Here is a 14,893-nt window from a genome sequence, read left to right as displayed (position 1 = left end):
TGCAGTCTGTCCCTCAGCTCCCTCTGTAATCTTCCCCCTGAGCATAACGTGCTGGAGTAATTCAATGGGTCAAACTTGAGAGATCCTGCAGTGTTGTGGAAATTACAAACTGCCTTGAATGCACTAAGGACTGAGTTCAGAATTGTTTACACAAGTTGCATATTGCGCAAGGCAGAGAATGACTATGTGTAGAAAAAAAATAAGTTAACATTTCAGGTCTGAGACCCTTCATTTGAACTGGGAAAGAGAATTTCAAAAAGGTTTTGACTGAAGTAGAGGGAAATGTAGAACAAATAGAATAATTTTGATGGGATGGGTTCAATTAATGAGTGCAATTATCAGCACATTTAAGGTTCTTTGTCCTTTTGTTCTATACATTCTCACTCACCTTTTCACTTATGTAAAACTAACTTGTTCATCTCTCTCTTTCCCAGTTCTGATGAAGCATCCCAGTCCTGAAATATTAACTTTTTCTTTCCAGATACTGACTGACCTCTAACTTTTTCTATTTTTTGCTTCATTAGCATCTTCAAAGCCAATCATTTTGGATTTGAAATTTTAAAAAATTAAGTAAAATGCCATACCATGTTACACATTTACAAAGAACCTTTCCTCCTAATCCTCCCCAAGACAAACCATCAAGAGAAAACAGAATATGAAAGTGACTTTAGACAAGCTCTGTGGGCCTTAACGTGTGGGCATAGTTAAAACAGGATTAAAGATGCTAACTTGATATCAGTGTACAATCATTCAACAGTTTGTGCTAAAGAAAAGAACAGATTGTTGTTGAAAACAGCAACTCGTCCTCAGAATGACAATGGATTTATGAGTTCATAAGTGTATAAGTTCTAGGTACATAATTGGGCTATTCGGCCCATCGATTCTACTACGCCCTACAATCATGGCTGGTCTATCTGTCCCTATCAACTCCATTCTCCTGCCTTCTACCAATAACATCTGACACCCTTACTAATTAAGAATCTGTCAATCTCCACATTTAAAATATGTCTGTGGCAATGAATTCCACAGATTCACCACAGTCTGACAAAATAAATTCCTCCTTATGTCCTTTCTAAAGTTTCAATGTCCCCTCTCATGCTTCTAAACTCCTAAAATTGAGAAATTGCTACTTTTGTGCAGTAAGTGCTATTAAAACTCAACAGAGAAGCGTAATTAACTAAAAGATCAAGGACACTCTTCTTTTCCCACAAAGTTTACATTTCTCCAGCCCAGAAAAGGGATCAATTGAAACCGTGAATTCTGAAACCACGCATAAAAATATTTTTTGATTTTTTTTTCATTTTACTTTCTTGATCTCATTCTCTCCGCACACTCCCATAAACCCCTTCTTTCTTATCCTTTCTTTATTTCTCTTCCTATACTTGTATATGAATATAGAAAGAGTATACTTGTATACTTGTATTCATTATATTTCTCCATCATTTCACCTCTCTAAAGTTCCTTGGTAAAGGAGATGGTCACTGTTGCTTTATTGCTCTTACCATATAATTATCTCCTTGCTCTCCCTACAATCTGCAAAGCAATAATTTTGAGCCATGGAATCGGTTTCATCAAAAATGGCCCGTAATATCCTAATCCATGGATCTGAACCATGACTGCTTTCCTATCCACCAGCAAAAGGTCAGGACTGAAACTTGTTGAATTATTTTGGGAAAGTTTGTAGTTAAATTCTGTAGGACTTTCAGAAAGCCCATGCTTTTGTTTCCCCTCTAAGATTCATAATCAATTACCACTCTTTTCTCAGGCAAATAAATATTAGGGTTATTATTGAATCAATGCCTAGTTCCCATCCTGGGAAAGACGAAAACATATGATATCATCCCAAAGCAAGTTGCATTTTGTTCAAAAAATATTATGGTGAAATATAGATATTTGTATATTCAAGACATACGAGTCTTATTAGGGCAAAGGTGACTTTCAAGTTTTCTTCATTCACATCTGGATCTTTTTGTAGACTGAGGGCAATTGATTGCTATGGGTACTCGGCAAATCTTTCAGTTATGTATGGTAGAAGATACATTAGAGAGGCTTTGGTCCTTTGTTGATCAAATCAAACCAAATCCATCTCGACACTATGAATGTCAGGGAATGTTTCATCGGTCTGTTGCCATCAAACATTTATTACGAAATGTTGGTTATTTGTTGAAGATGTCAAAAATGTTCTCAAGTCTACACTGTCATAATTGCTTGAATGTCTAGTTGGAGAACTTGGAACCTGGAGGAAGATAAAACTATCTGAGGTTTAAAACCAAAGCATGTTAAAGGTTTAATTATTGTCCAAAAGATTGCATTACCTTTGAGGATTGTACTTCCACACCCAGACCTGTCTCAAAAATGACTCCCAGCAAGTAAGCGGCTTTATAATAGCCGCAGCAGCTGGCTTCTATTAATGAAGATATATGGTGTCCAATCTGCTTGATACCATCTGCACCAGTAAGTTTCTCCATTGTCTTCCAGTAAAGTTTCTCACCAACTTTATTAAGTATGGAAGGTAAATTTGGTAAATGAGTGGCATCTAGGCACAAAAATAAATTGTTAAAATGTTAGATAAAAAATACAATGAAATACACAATTCGCAATGACGAACCACATTTCTATTGCCCCTGTAGGCTTTAAGCTAATCTGGTATATTTCAACCACTTATTTTATAGTTCCAATAATATGTCATCATTTTGAGATGCTACTCCTTTCTCTTATCACAAATCTTGCCTGACTGCAGAGTACTTCCAACAGCCTCTGTTTTATTTTCACATTTACAGCATCCCCAGTACTTGCCTTCTACACAACAACCAGCTTTATAAGTGGTTTATAATTCTTCCACGCCTATTTTAGCAGAGGCATTGAAAAATACATGTGTAACCACGGCTGTTTGTATCACGTGTGGGAATTTCAACTGCAATGTTCTTTGTAGAATGGAAAATATAAACAAGTGTTGGAACAATTGAATGTTCCGACTTATAAATTGAGATATCACAACACTAGATAGCATGCAATAGCATGCAATAAATTACTCTTCTGACTACATTTTGTTCCTTTCAAAATTATCTCTGAATTGTAGTTCTCTATTTTAATTTGAAACAGAATATCACTGAAATGAATGAATGAATACGTTTATTGGCCAGGTATTCACATACAAGGAATTTGCCTTGGTGCTCCGCCAGCAAGTGACAACATAACACACAGTGACAGTTTGGAATGACACATAAAACATTAAACATTAATAATAAAACATTATCGATTAAACATGTGAATTAAATAAAATACCACAGCAAAAGGAGGCAATAGATCTTTGGTTATTTGGAAAAAAAGCTGTTTTTACGTCTGGCTGTGGCTGCTTTGACAGTCCGGAGTCGCCTTACAGAGGGAAATAATTCAAAGAGTTTGTGGCCAGGGTGAGTTGGATCAGAGATGATCTTACCCGCTCGCTTCCTGGCCCTTGCAGTGTATAGTTCGTCAATGGAGGGAAGGTTGCAGCCAATAACCTTCTCAGCTGATCGGACGATTCGCTGCAGCCTCCGGATATCGTGCTTGGTGGCTGAGCCAAACCAGACCATGATGGAGAAAGTGAGGACAGATTCTACGATGGCCACATAGAATTGGACCATCATTGCCTGTACTTCAGCTGCCGCAGGAAGTACATCCTCTGTTGTGCCTTTTTGACTGTGGAGTCAAAACTGCCAATGATTCATTTCATGTAGTTATTGAATTCTTCCCTGATAAAACTTAGAATGAATGAGACCTATCAGCAGCTTTTTGTCCATCATTTGTAACAAAATTACATCCCATCAAGGCATGCATGTCATTTGCAGGTGAAAGCCAAGGCACATATATACTCTTAAGGAATATGAGAGAGGGAAGGTTCACCATAACCACAGATAGAAGTGACCTATTCAATAGAAGTAGTCCTAGAATAGTTTCAAGGCAAAGATAGATAGATACCTGTTTAACTAGAGGGTGAAAGGCTACCAGAGGTAAGTGGGAATGTGGAGTGAGTTACAACAGATCATCCATGATCTTATTAAATGTTAGAGAAGGTATGAGGGGTGTGGCCTACACCTGTTTCTAATTCATAAGTCCTTACACGTGCAATATTAAGGCAATATTTTGCTGCCATAATGTTCACTTGATCTGTTCCAGATCCTGTCTCATGAAGTCAAGACATTGTATGGTTGCTATATCTAGATTACTAAAACTCTGTTCTTGACCGGTTTTGGCGATCTGTGCTGCGATTTCCGAGAGAACGCCGCCACCTACGGCCGTCATTTTTGGCCACCTCGCTCAGAGCCCCCCTCCGCCGCATGTGTGCTGAGGATTTTTCCAGTCGATGAAAAATGACAGAGATATTAATGAATTTACAAAATTCCCCATTCTCTCTGCTGCCCCCGCTGGCGGCAGGGGGGATGGACTATAAAACCAGGAAGTGGTGTGCCTCAATTTGTCTGCAAGGTGGAGGAAGGCAGAGGGGCACGTTTCTCTAAGCTGTGAATAACACTGAACACATGTCCACACAACTGTGAGTAAGTACCCTTAATGTGGTTTGAAAATGAAAACATGGTTAAAGTAAAAAAGCACTGCAAATGGTTGTTTGGGGGGTTTTGGGTTGAAATAAAAAGGTACTCTCTCTCTCCCCCCCCCCAATCTCCTCTCCCCCCCCTCTCTCCTCCCCCCCTCCCTCTCCCCCCCCCCCCCCCCCCCCCCCCCCCCCCCCCCTCCTCTCCCCCCCCTCCCCTCCTCCTCCCCCCCCCTCTCCTCTCCCCCCCCTCTCCTCCCCCCCCTCTCCTTCCCCCCCCTCTCCCTCCCCCCTCTCTCCTCCTCCTCTCCTCTTCCCCCTCTCCACTCCTCCTTCCCCCCCCTCCCCCCCCCCCCTCTCTCTCCCCTCTTTCCCCCCCCCTCCTTCCCTCTCATCCCCTCCCCCACCATCCAACCCCCCCTCCTTCAACCCCCCCCCCCCCCCTCCCCACACCCCTCCCTCCTCCCCTCCCACCTCCCCCCCTCCCCTCTCCCCCCCCCCCTCCTCTCCCCCCCTCTCTCCCCCTCACTCTCACCCTCTCTCACTCCTCCCCTCCATCCCCCCCCCCCTCTCACCCATCCTCTCTCTTCTCCTCCCCGCCACTCACCCCCCCTCTCCCTCTTGCCTCTCTCTCTGTGTCTCTCTGCCCCTCTCTCTCCACCCTCACTCTCTACCCCCCCCCCCCCCTCCCCCCTCTCTAGATGTGACTGCAAGTTGGGGGCTATGTGTCAGTAGATAGGGTGGTTATGGGGTAAAAGGAACAAATTAATAATATTAATATAATATCAAGGGGGGTAATTAGCGTGAGTGCGGGGAGTGGGGATAGTTAGTGTGTGTGACGCTGCATGCCGCCTCCCCCCCCCCCCACAACCGCACGTTGGGGGAACAGACCCAACGGGTCTGCACTTGGTCTAGTATTGTTGTATATTTCCACACAAGAAAGGCAGAAGCCAAAAAGCTTTTCATTGTACCTCGGTATGTGTGACAGCAATAAACTAAACTAAACGAAAAATATGATTGTGTAGAAAGGAATTGCAGATGTTGGTTTATACTGAAGAGAATCACAAAGTGCTGGAGTAACCCTGCGGGTCCAGCAGAAATTAACATCAGAAATTAACATCTGCCTAGTGTATTGACAATGAAGATGAATCAAAGCTGAAAATAATGGGTATGAATGTGGGGTGGGGTGAAGGAGCTAAAAGGATTGAATGCACTTTTGTTTTTTTCATTATGCAAATAATTTGAAGTTACCTATTAAGGGGTCTGACGCCATTGTTTGAAGCAAATCAAATAATGCCTTATAACGTTTCTCTGTTCTTTTTCCCCAAGGACGTGCTGGGCATTTATTGCCATCATCGTCTTTTGACCCATTCAGCAACTGTAAATAGTAATCATTGTTTCTAGCTGCAACAAAAAAGCATTATAATTAATTACCTTGATTGCTAATGTGCAAATAATTTTCCATAAATTATATTATGGATACATCTGAAAAATGTATGACCAATAAATTCTGTCAAAAATGATACCACTATTGGAAAATTGATCATGTTGTGCTCAATGTATAGATTTCAAATGTTGTGACTTTGAGTCCTCTGTGGATTGGATGTGTTAACAATCATGTGGTAATGGCACAATGCCACAGTTGGTAGAGCAGCAGCCTCACAGCGACAGGTTCGATCCCGACTTCTGGTGCTGTCTGTATGGAGTTTTCACATTCTGTCTGTGACCGTGTGGATTTCTACCGGGTGCTTTCCTCTCGCATCCCAAAGAAGTGCGGATTTGTAGGTTAATTGGCTGGAGACTTCTTGGCTGCAGTTAATGGCCATGTCGTCTTTAGTGCTCTGACTAGCCCTTCGCATTCCACAGTTTGTTGCTGCGTAGCCTTTCCAGCCATTGGTTCCTAAAGATCTCTTCAGCCTGGTCCGCCAAAGCAGACTTTCCATGAAGGATGAGCATGTCTCACAGGTTGAACTGCACTACATGGTACCAGTTGCAAGGCTACGCCTTCACCTGACAGCTGTGTCGCTGAACTAAACTAAACATACCGAAGAGCCAGACATACATAATAGTGTCGCAGAGGGGTACAATGCATGTCTGGCCACTGTTGGACTTATTAAATGGTTGCAAGTATAAGATTTGGCAATGTTTTATAAGTAGTTATTTAATTATCATGAAAATGCAACTAAGTGCAACTAAGCAGACACACAAACTAAACAAATGCAATTCCTACAGACCAAATTGGATAAGTGACTGACAGTGTATCTGCACACCTTCTATATCTTCTTGCCTTCCATTTTAGATATGTACAGTATTTGGAGGGATCCTCTACTGGCTTACTACTTAATAATAAAGGGTAAGCCTTTTAATGGCCTGTCCCACTTAAGCGACTTTTTAGCCGAGTGCAGGAGACTCTGCACTCGCCACATGGTCGTTGGTGGTCTCTGGTGACTCTCCTTCATGGTCCCGAGGAGTTCCCGCATTCTGGGAACTAGTCGCAGCCTCAGTATGGTCACCGCAAAATTTTCGTCAAGGAGAAAATCGTCAATCCTGCAGTCGTAGGTGCAGTTGTAGTGGGGTCACCATGTAGTTATGGGTAGTCGAGGTAGTCGTAGATAGTTTTAGTTAATCGCCTTTGCTGTCCGGGCATTTTCATTTGCTCATTGGGGGAAAAAAAACGTAAGCACGAGTTTTCAGGACCAAGGTTAACCGACCAAAATTGTTAAATGCCCTCCAAACTTCACAACGGTGTATCTCTGGCTTATTAAAAGTTGTCTGGCTTCTTAAAAGTGTCCCCACTCCTTCTCCCCCCCTTCTGAGTTGTGAGTCTGGAATTCTCTGCCTCAGAGGGCGGTGGAGGCCGGTTCTCTGGATACTTTCAAGAGAGAGCTAGATAGGGCTCTTAAAGATAGCGGTGTCAGGGGGTATGGGGAGAAGGCAGGAACGGGGTACTGATTGGGGATGATCAGCCACGATCACATTGAATGGCGGTGCTGGCTCGAAGGGCCAAATGGCCTACTCCTGCACCTATTGTCTATTATTCAGCAAAGACATACTCCAATATTTACATGTCCAAAGGCTTTTGCTCCAAATTTAACGTGAGGCCAGATTTGGTGAATCTTAAATGGGTGCTGTCTCTGCAGGTCCCAGCAGAATCTAATGCTGCAGAAACTAGGTCATGGTTTTTAACTAGAAGGATGCCTTCAATATTATTGTAGTGGGTATCAGGTGCACTAGTGCCCTCTACTGGTTGCAACATCTAGTGTGAGCATAGAGAACACTGTGTTCACACTAGCAAGTGTACAGGTCACACGTTGCTCACATTATCGAGTATAGAGAGTGCATGATGCTCAGACTACCCAGTGCACAAAGAACACAGTTCTCACACTGCTGAGTATAGAGTGCACAGTGCTCACACTACTGTTTAGAAAGTGCACAGCGCTCGCCCCCCGAGTGTAAAGTGAGCATGGTGCTCACACTACCGAGTATAGAGAGTGCATGGTGCTCACACTAAAACAGTCAGCACTCAGCAAAGCTCATTTATTTCAGTTCAGTGCATTCTCTGAAATCAGCAATGAACCCCTTTTCACATTATGTCCTCGGGTTTATATTCTGTGGTCCCTGAACTTGGCTGTGCGAGGATAGACACAAAATACTGGAATAACTCAGCGGGACTGGTAACATCTCTGGAGAGAAGGAATGGGTGATGTTTCGGGTCGAGACCTTTCTTCAGACCCTCAGTGAACTCAGCAGTGTGATTATTGTGCATTCTTAATCGGCAGTAGCATAACATTATACGTTCCTTCAATGTGTGAATGCCATTGTTCTCTTAAAGCATGATTGCTTTTATTATGTCTTGTCTGAACTTTTTCACATGCCCTTGCAATCACGAGACATGATTGATGTGCAATGTAGAAAATTCTGAATTACACTACTGTATAAAAAACTGAACTAAACAACTGTTCCACCAAACAGTTTGATGTGTTATATCTTCCAAGGAATCAATCGAACATCTAGGTCAACACACCTATGTTGTCAAACTGATGCAACCAACAATGAATCATTCAACAGTAAAAGCTTGGCAGTCACAAAATAAATGAAGCTGGCAGTCGCCTGAAAAATTGCTTGTGGAACAGGCCCATAAATCAAAGTGTACTGTAAGTCCTTTAAAAGATGGAGGGAGAAGGAGGGAGAAGTAGGGAGAAGGAGGGAGATGGAGAGAGATGGACGGACATGGAGGGACATGGAGACAACCTTTAAGAAGCCAGAGATACACGGCTGTGAAGCTCGGCAGACATTTAACATTACCGGTCGGTTATCCATGGTTCTGAAAACTACTGCTTATGTTGTTTTTCCCCCAATGAGCCGATGAAATTCACCGGTCAGCACCAGCTACAACCTACATGAACCTAGGAGAACCTTCGACGTCCACAAGGACCTCCTGGCGACCCACCTGTGGCACGAGAATTCTCGCTACTCTCCATGGTGGCTTCATTCTAATAAGGCCGCGACTAGTTCCCAGAATGCGGGAACTCCTCACGACCATGAAGGCGTTTCCCCGGCAACCAACCGCGAACATATGGCGACTGTATAGTCGTCTGCAGTCGCCTAAGTGGGACAAGCTCATTAATGCACCACTGCATATTGCCATTGGTGTGTAGTGGTAGAATCTGGAGGCAGTCGATGATAAAATGGAGAGACAAAAAAGGTGTGGGGAGGGGGAAAATTGGTGTACATGGGAACTTGATAGTCACCTCAGGCTCTGTGGTTGAAGGGCTGGTTTCTTTGCTCTATCACTCTATGATTCTACTTCCATGTTTGTACGGTTTAACAAGGATCCACCTCCTTCCTCAGAGCAAAGTAATTTTTTTTTTTTCCATGCAAATATTTTTACAAAGATGACTATCTCTCTCTATCTATCTGGACACATTATGGTTTTAATTATCTCCATCAGATCTCCTTTCCTCTGTTCCAGGAAGACTACCCCAGCCTTTTCACGCAACCCTCATGGCTAAATTCTCCCATTTCTGGGATCATTCTAATAATTCTCCTCTGCATCCTCTCCAAAGCCTTCAAATTTTCCCACATTATAGAACATAGAATAGTGCAGCACAAGAACAGGAACTTTGTCCCACGATGTTTATGCCGATCATGATGCCAAGATTAACTAATCTCGTCTGCCTACACATCATCCATATCCTGCCATTCTATGATTATTTATGCACCTATCTAAAGGATTCTAAAACACCACTATCAAATCTATGCGTCACTGTCCTATGTGTGGGTATCGTATTATGACTCCCTGAACCAGGTAAAATATCAAGCTTTGGGCAAATCAGCATTTGATAAAGGTTCATTGTTATTTCCAAACTTTTATGATGTATTCTTTGGTTTATAATGCCTAGGATCCTGCATGATCTTTAACCACTTTTTCAACCTGTCCTTCCACTTTCAATAATTTATGTACATACTCAGATTTCTCTATTCCCTGAACTACTCTCAGAAATTTGTCATCCAATTAATTCACATGCCTTTGATCTTCTTACTGGAATGTAATATTTCATGTTTTCCTGGATTAAATTTCATTTGCCAGGATCCCGCCCACTCCGCCAGCTACTCTACATCCTGTTGAAGCCCTTTACTAACTGCCTCACAGTTCTCCACATTTATCATCTACATGTTCTCTGCAGTTTTTCACGTTGCATCTTTCACACTCAACTCCAGGTCAAGTACAACTAGTTTAAATATATTCAGAAAACCAAGTGTCTGAGTACTAGCCCCTGGGGTACACCATTGACCCCATTCCTTCAGTCTGAGGGAAAAAAACTCCCTATTTTCAGCTATTCAGCTATTTTTCCAAACTTGCTGTTCATTTTATTCATATTTTTTGTGACGTTGAAGGAGGCCATTCAGCCCATCGAGCTGTTTCTCAGAACAATCCCATCAGTTATGTCCGTGAGGTTCCATTTTTCCTTCCATTTCCCTATAAACTATTGTCTCTCACAGGCCCACCAACTCTACCCTGCTTCTCCTACCATCCACATGCTAGGGGCAACCAGCCTATCTTTGGGATGTGAGGGGAAACCAGTGCATCCGGAGGAAGGCTACGAGGTCATGGGGAGAACATGCAAACTCCACAAAGGCATCGCTCAAGTTCAGGACCACACCACCTTATTCCATGAGCTTCAATCCTAAATAAAATAACAGAATCTTAAAATAGCTATGGCAAGAAAGACAGAATTATCCAAAAGTGCAGCAGCACTGAAACAGGATCACCAACAAAACCCAAGTGAAAAATATACTCAGAAAATATTTAATACCTTCATCCAGATCAGAAAGTTTAACTCCTTTACCTTTATAAACTCCTGACATTGAATTGAATTGAATACATTTTATTAGCCCAACATGTATATATACAAGGAATTTGCCTTGGTGCTTTGCTCACAAGTAACAACGCGATATACAGTAGACAATTAAGAATAAAACATTATAATTTAAACATTTGAAGAATGAAATAAAATACCAGAGCAAAAGGAGGCTACACACTTTTGGCTGTTGAGTAAAGCTACTGCTCATGGAAAAAAGCTGTTTTTGTGTCTGGCTGTGGTGGTTGAGACAGTCCGGAGTCGCCTTCCAGAGTATGTGGCCAAAGTGAGAGCGGTCAGAGGTGATCTCACCCGCTCTCTTCCTGGCCCTTGCAGTCTACAGTTCGTCGATGGGGGCAAGGTGGCAGCCAACAACCTTCTCGGCTGATCGAATGATTCACTGCAGCCTTCAGATGTCATGCATGGTGGCTGAGCCAAACCAGACCATGATGGAGAAGGTGAGGACAGACTCTATGATGGCAGCATAAAACTGGACCATCATTGCCTGTGGCAGGTTGTGTTTTCTCAGCTGCCACAGGAAGTACATTCTCTGTTCTGTTGGACCTTTTTGTCTGTGGAGTCGATGGTGGAAGGATTGCTTCCCTTCGAGCCAGTACTGCCATTCAATGTGATCATGGCTGATCATCCCCAATCAGTACCCCGTTCCTGCCTTCTCCCCATATCCCCTGGCTCTGCTATCTTTAAGAGCCCTATACTCTCTCTTGAAAGTATCTAGAGAACCACCCCCCTGAGGCAGAGAATTCCACAGACTCACAACTCTCTGTGTGAAAAAGTGTTTCCTCATCTCTGTTCTAAATGGCTTACCCCTTATAGGGGAGCTCTCCTAAAGTCTACAATCAATTCCACCACCTTAAGAGCATTGAGCTCCAGGTTGTTGCGATGGCATGGGACATGGGAAATGCTTGGATATCTTAAAAAAGTTGTGATTCAGAAAAGTACAGATTTAATTTAAACATGTGTTTTTCATGCATTGTATGTGGTAATGATTGACGTTAAAAATAAGTGATTCAATTATATATTTTCCACCTCAGCTTTAAATTAGCTCTTGATTTCTCTGCATTCAGATTCTATAATCATTTACTACTTTTGCATGCACATACTGTATAAGGTAGTGTTTATTTGACTTACTGATGTAGTTCATAAATTTTAGTTTACTTACTCCTTTTCTCTATTGTCTTGAGTAATCCAAGGGACTTTAAATACTTGATGATGAGTAGATTGATATGTTTGCACTTTCGATAATACCGATCAATATGTTTGTCGACATTGTGAGTAATTACAAGAGGATTCGAAATCTGCAAATATGACGCAACATTAATAGGTCCATAAATCCATTGCTTATTTGCCATGTAAGTATCATGGTTTATTAAAAAGATAATAGGTAATTTTGTTCAGTGGCAAAAGCAGTAGGAAAGAGAGAAAAGGCAGTTACATTTTGTAAGGATATCAAAGCTCTTTTAAAAGTGAAAATGTTACACTGAATTCAGTCATGTTCTCAATGAGATAAAGTACCCTGTCTGAACATGCTGAGGTCCTAGTTGGCTCAATATCTTTAGGGACATTTTCTCCAGTAGTTTAATCATTACGATATAGTGAGGCATTTTCCCTTCATCTAGACGTCTTCATTCCTTTGGGAAGCAATCCTTCCAACCTTCACCTGCCCCCATCTTCAAAACCATCAAGTTCCTTCAGTTACTATAAGTATTCAGAGTTTTGACCCATAATTGGATCACAATCAATGTGTACATCTAACAAGTAGCATCCATCTGCTGGCAGAAGCCAACAATAAATGAATGTCATCTTCTCCAAATTGAAATAAATGATCAGTTTGGACAAAAAGGAGTAGTCTCACAACTGTGACTTTATCCTTTAGTGGATTAGCAACACTAACATTTTGCCAGCTTTTCATAGGGTCATAAGGAATAGCAGTTGAATTAGGCCATTCGGCCCATCTGGTCTACGCCGCCATTCAATCATGGCTAATCTATCTCTCCCTTCTAACCCCATTCTCCTGCCTTCTCGCCATATCCTCTGACACCTGTACAAATCAAGAATCTATCTATCTCTGCCTTAAAAATATCCACTGGCAGCCTCTCCAGCCTTGTGTGGCAAAGAATTCCACATTCACCGTCCTCTGACTAAAGAAATTTCTCTTCATCACCTTCTTAAAAAAATGGCCTTTAATTCTGAGGCTATGATCTATAGTCCTAGACTCTCCCACTAGTGGAAACATCCTATCCACAACCTTTATATCCAAGCCTTTCACTATTCTGTATGTTTCAATAAGGTTCTCCCTCATTCTTCTAAATTCCGTCGAGTACAGGCCGAGTGCCGACAAACACTCATCATAGGTTAACCTACTAATTCCTGGGATCAATCTGGTAAACTTCCTCTGGACCCTCTCCAGAGCCAGCACACCTTTCCTCAGATATGGTGCCCAAAATTGCTCACAATATTCCAAATGCAGCCTTACCAGCACCTTATAGAGCTTCAACATTACATCCCTGTTTTGGGGGAATCCTGCACCAGCACTCACAAGTCCCTTTGCACCTCCGATTTCTGGATTCTCTCCCCATTTTGAAAATAATCTATGCCTTTATTTCTACTACCAACATGCATGACTCCACACGTTATATTCCATCTGCCACTTCACTGCCCACTCTCCCAACCTGTCCAAGTCCTTCTGCAGAGTCCCTGCTTTCTCTACACTACCTTCTCCTCCACCTATTTTCATATCTCACGCAAACTTTGCCACAAAAGCCTTCAATCCCCTCGTCCAAATCATTAATATACAACGTGAAGAGTAGCGGCCCCAGCACCGACCCTTACGAACCCCACTAGTTACTGGCAGCCAACCAAAAAAAAGCCCCCTTTATTGCCACTCCTTGTCTTCTACCATCCAGCCAACCTGCTATCCATGCTAGTATCTACCATTTGATACCATGGGCTCATCTTCCTAAGCAGCCTAACATGTGGCACCTTATCAAAGGCTTTCTGAAAATCCAAGTAAACAACTACTGACTCTCCTTTGTCTATCCTGCTATTTACTTCTTCAAATAATTCCATCAAATTTGGTAAGCAAGACCTCCCCTTCACAAAGCCATGCTGACTTTGGCCTATTTTATCATTAACTTCTAAATACTCCGTAACCACATCCTTTATAATGGACTAAAATCTTACCCACTACCAAAGTCAGACTAACCGACCTATAGTTGCCACTATTCTGCCTTGCTCCCTTTTTGAGCAGCGGGGTAATATTGGTAATTTTCCAATCTTCTGGGACCACTCCTGACTCTAGTGATTCCTGAAAGATCACTTTCAATGCCTTCCGAATTTCTAAAGCCACCTCTTTCAGAACCCTAGGGTGCAGTCTATCCAGCCCAGGTGACTTATCCACCTTCAGCCCTTTCAGCTTCCCAAGCACCTTCTCCCTGGTGATAGCCATTAGACTAACTTCCACCTCTGACTGTTGAATTTCAGGCATTTTGCTGGTGTCTTTCACTGTGAAGACTGATGCAAAAAAGCTATTCAACTTATCTGCCATTTCTTTATTCCCCATTATCACTTCTCCTGCATCATTCTCCAGCGGTCCATCATCCATTCTTGCCTCTTACTTGCTCTTTATACAACTGAAGAAACTCTTGCTATCATTTTATATTATTGGCTAGGTTACCTTTGTATTTCATTTTTTCTCCCCATATCTGTTTTTCTTTAAAAGCTTCCCAGTCCTCTGGCTTCCCACGAATCTTTGCTATGTTATACGCCTTCTTTATTAGTTTTATACTGTCTTTCCCGACTACCCTTGTCAGCCATGGTCGCATCTTTCTCCCCCTAGAATCTGCCTTCCTCTTTGGATTGAAAAGATCCTGCATCTGCATCCGTCAATTCTGTCTATCCCTCTCATAATTTTAAAGATCTCTATCAAGTCCACCCTTAACCTTCAATGCTCCAAAGAATAAAGACCTATCTTGTTCAACCT

The 14,893-nt window shown here is 42.3% G+C and overlaps 1 protein-coding gene across 4 annotated transcripts in view; it reads right to left on the bottom strand.

Annotated features, from left to right (window-relative positions):
* LOC129698744 (protein sel-1 homolog 3-like) overlaps positions 1-14,893 on the bottom strand; it is a 71,339-nt gene that overhangs the window by 29,588 nt on the left and 26,858 nt on the right. For all 4 annotated transcript variants that reach the window (XM_055637970.1, XM_055637985.1, XM_055637990.1 and 1 more), the window contains exons 9-11: positions 12,074-12,209; positions 5,783-5,935; positions 2,316-2,536 (exon numbers count right to left, since the gene is read on the bottom strand). In XM_055637970.1, coding sequence (XP_055493945.1) covers positions 2,316-2,536; positions 5,783-5,935; positions 12,074-12,209 — 510 coding nt within the window. The remainder of the gene's footprint in view (positions 1-2,315; positions 2,537-5,782; positions 5,936-12,073; positions 12,210-14,893) is intronic.

The sequence above is a fragment of the Leucoraja erinacea genome, chromosome 1 (genome assembly GCF_028641065.1).
Source record: "Leucoraja erinacea ecotype New England chromosome 1, Leri_hhj_1, whole genome shotgun sequence".
In the NCBI taxonomy this organism is placed as follows: Eukaryota; Metazoa; Chordata; class Chondrichthyes; order Rajiformes; family Rajidae; genus Leucoraja; species Leucoraja erinaceus.
This window is presented reverse-complemented; position numbering and strand designations above follow the sequence as displayed.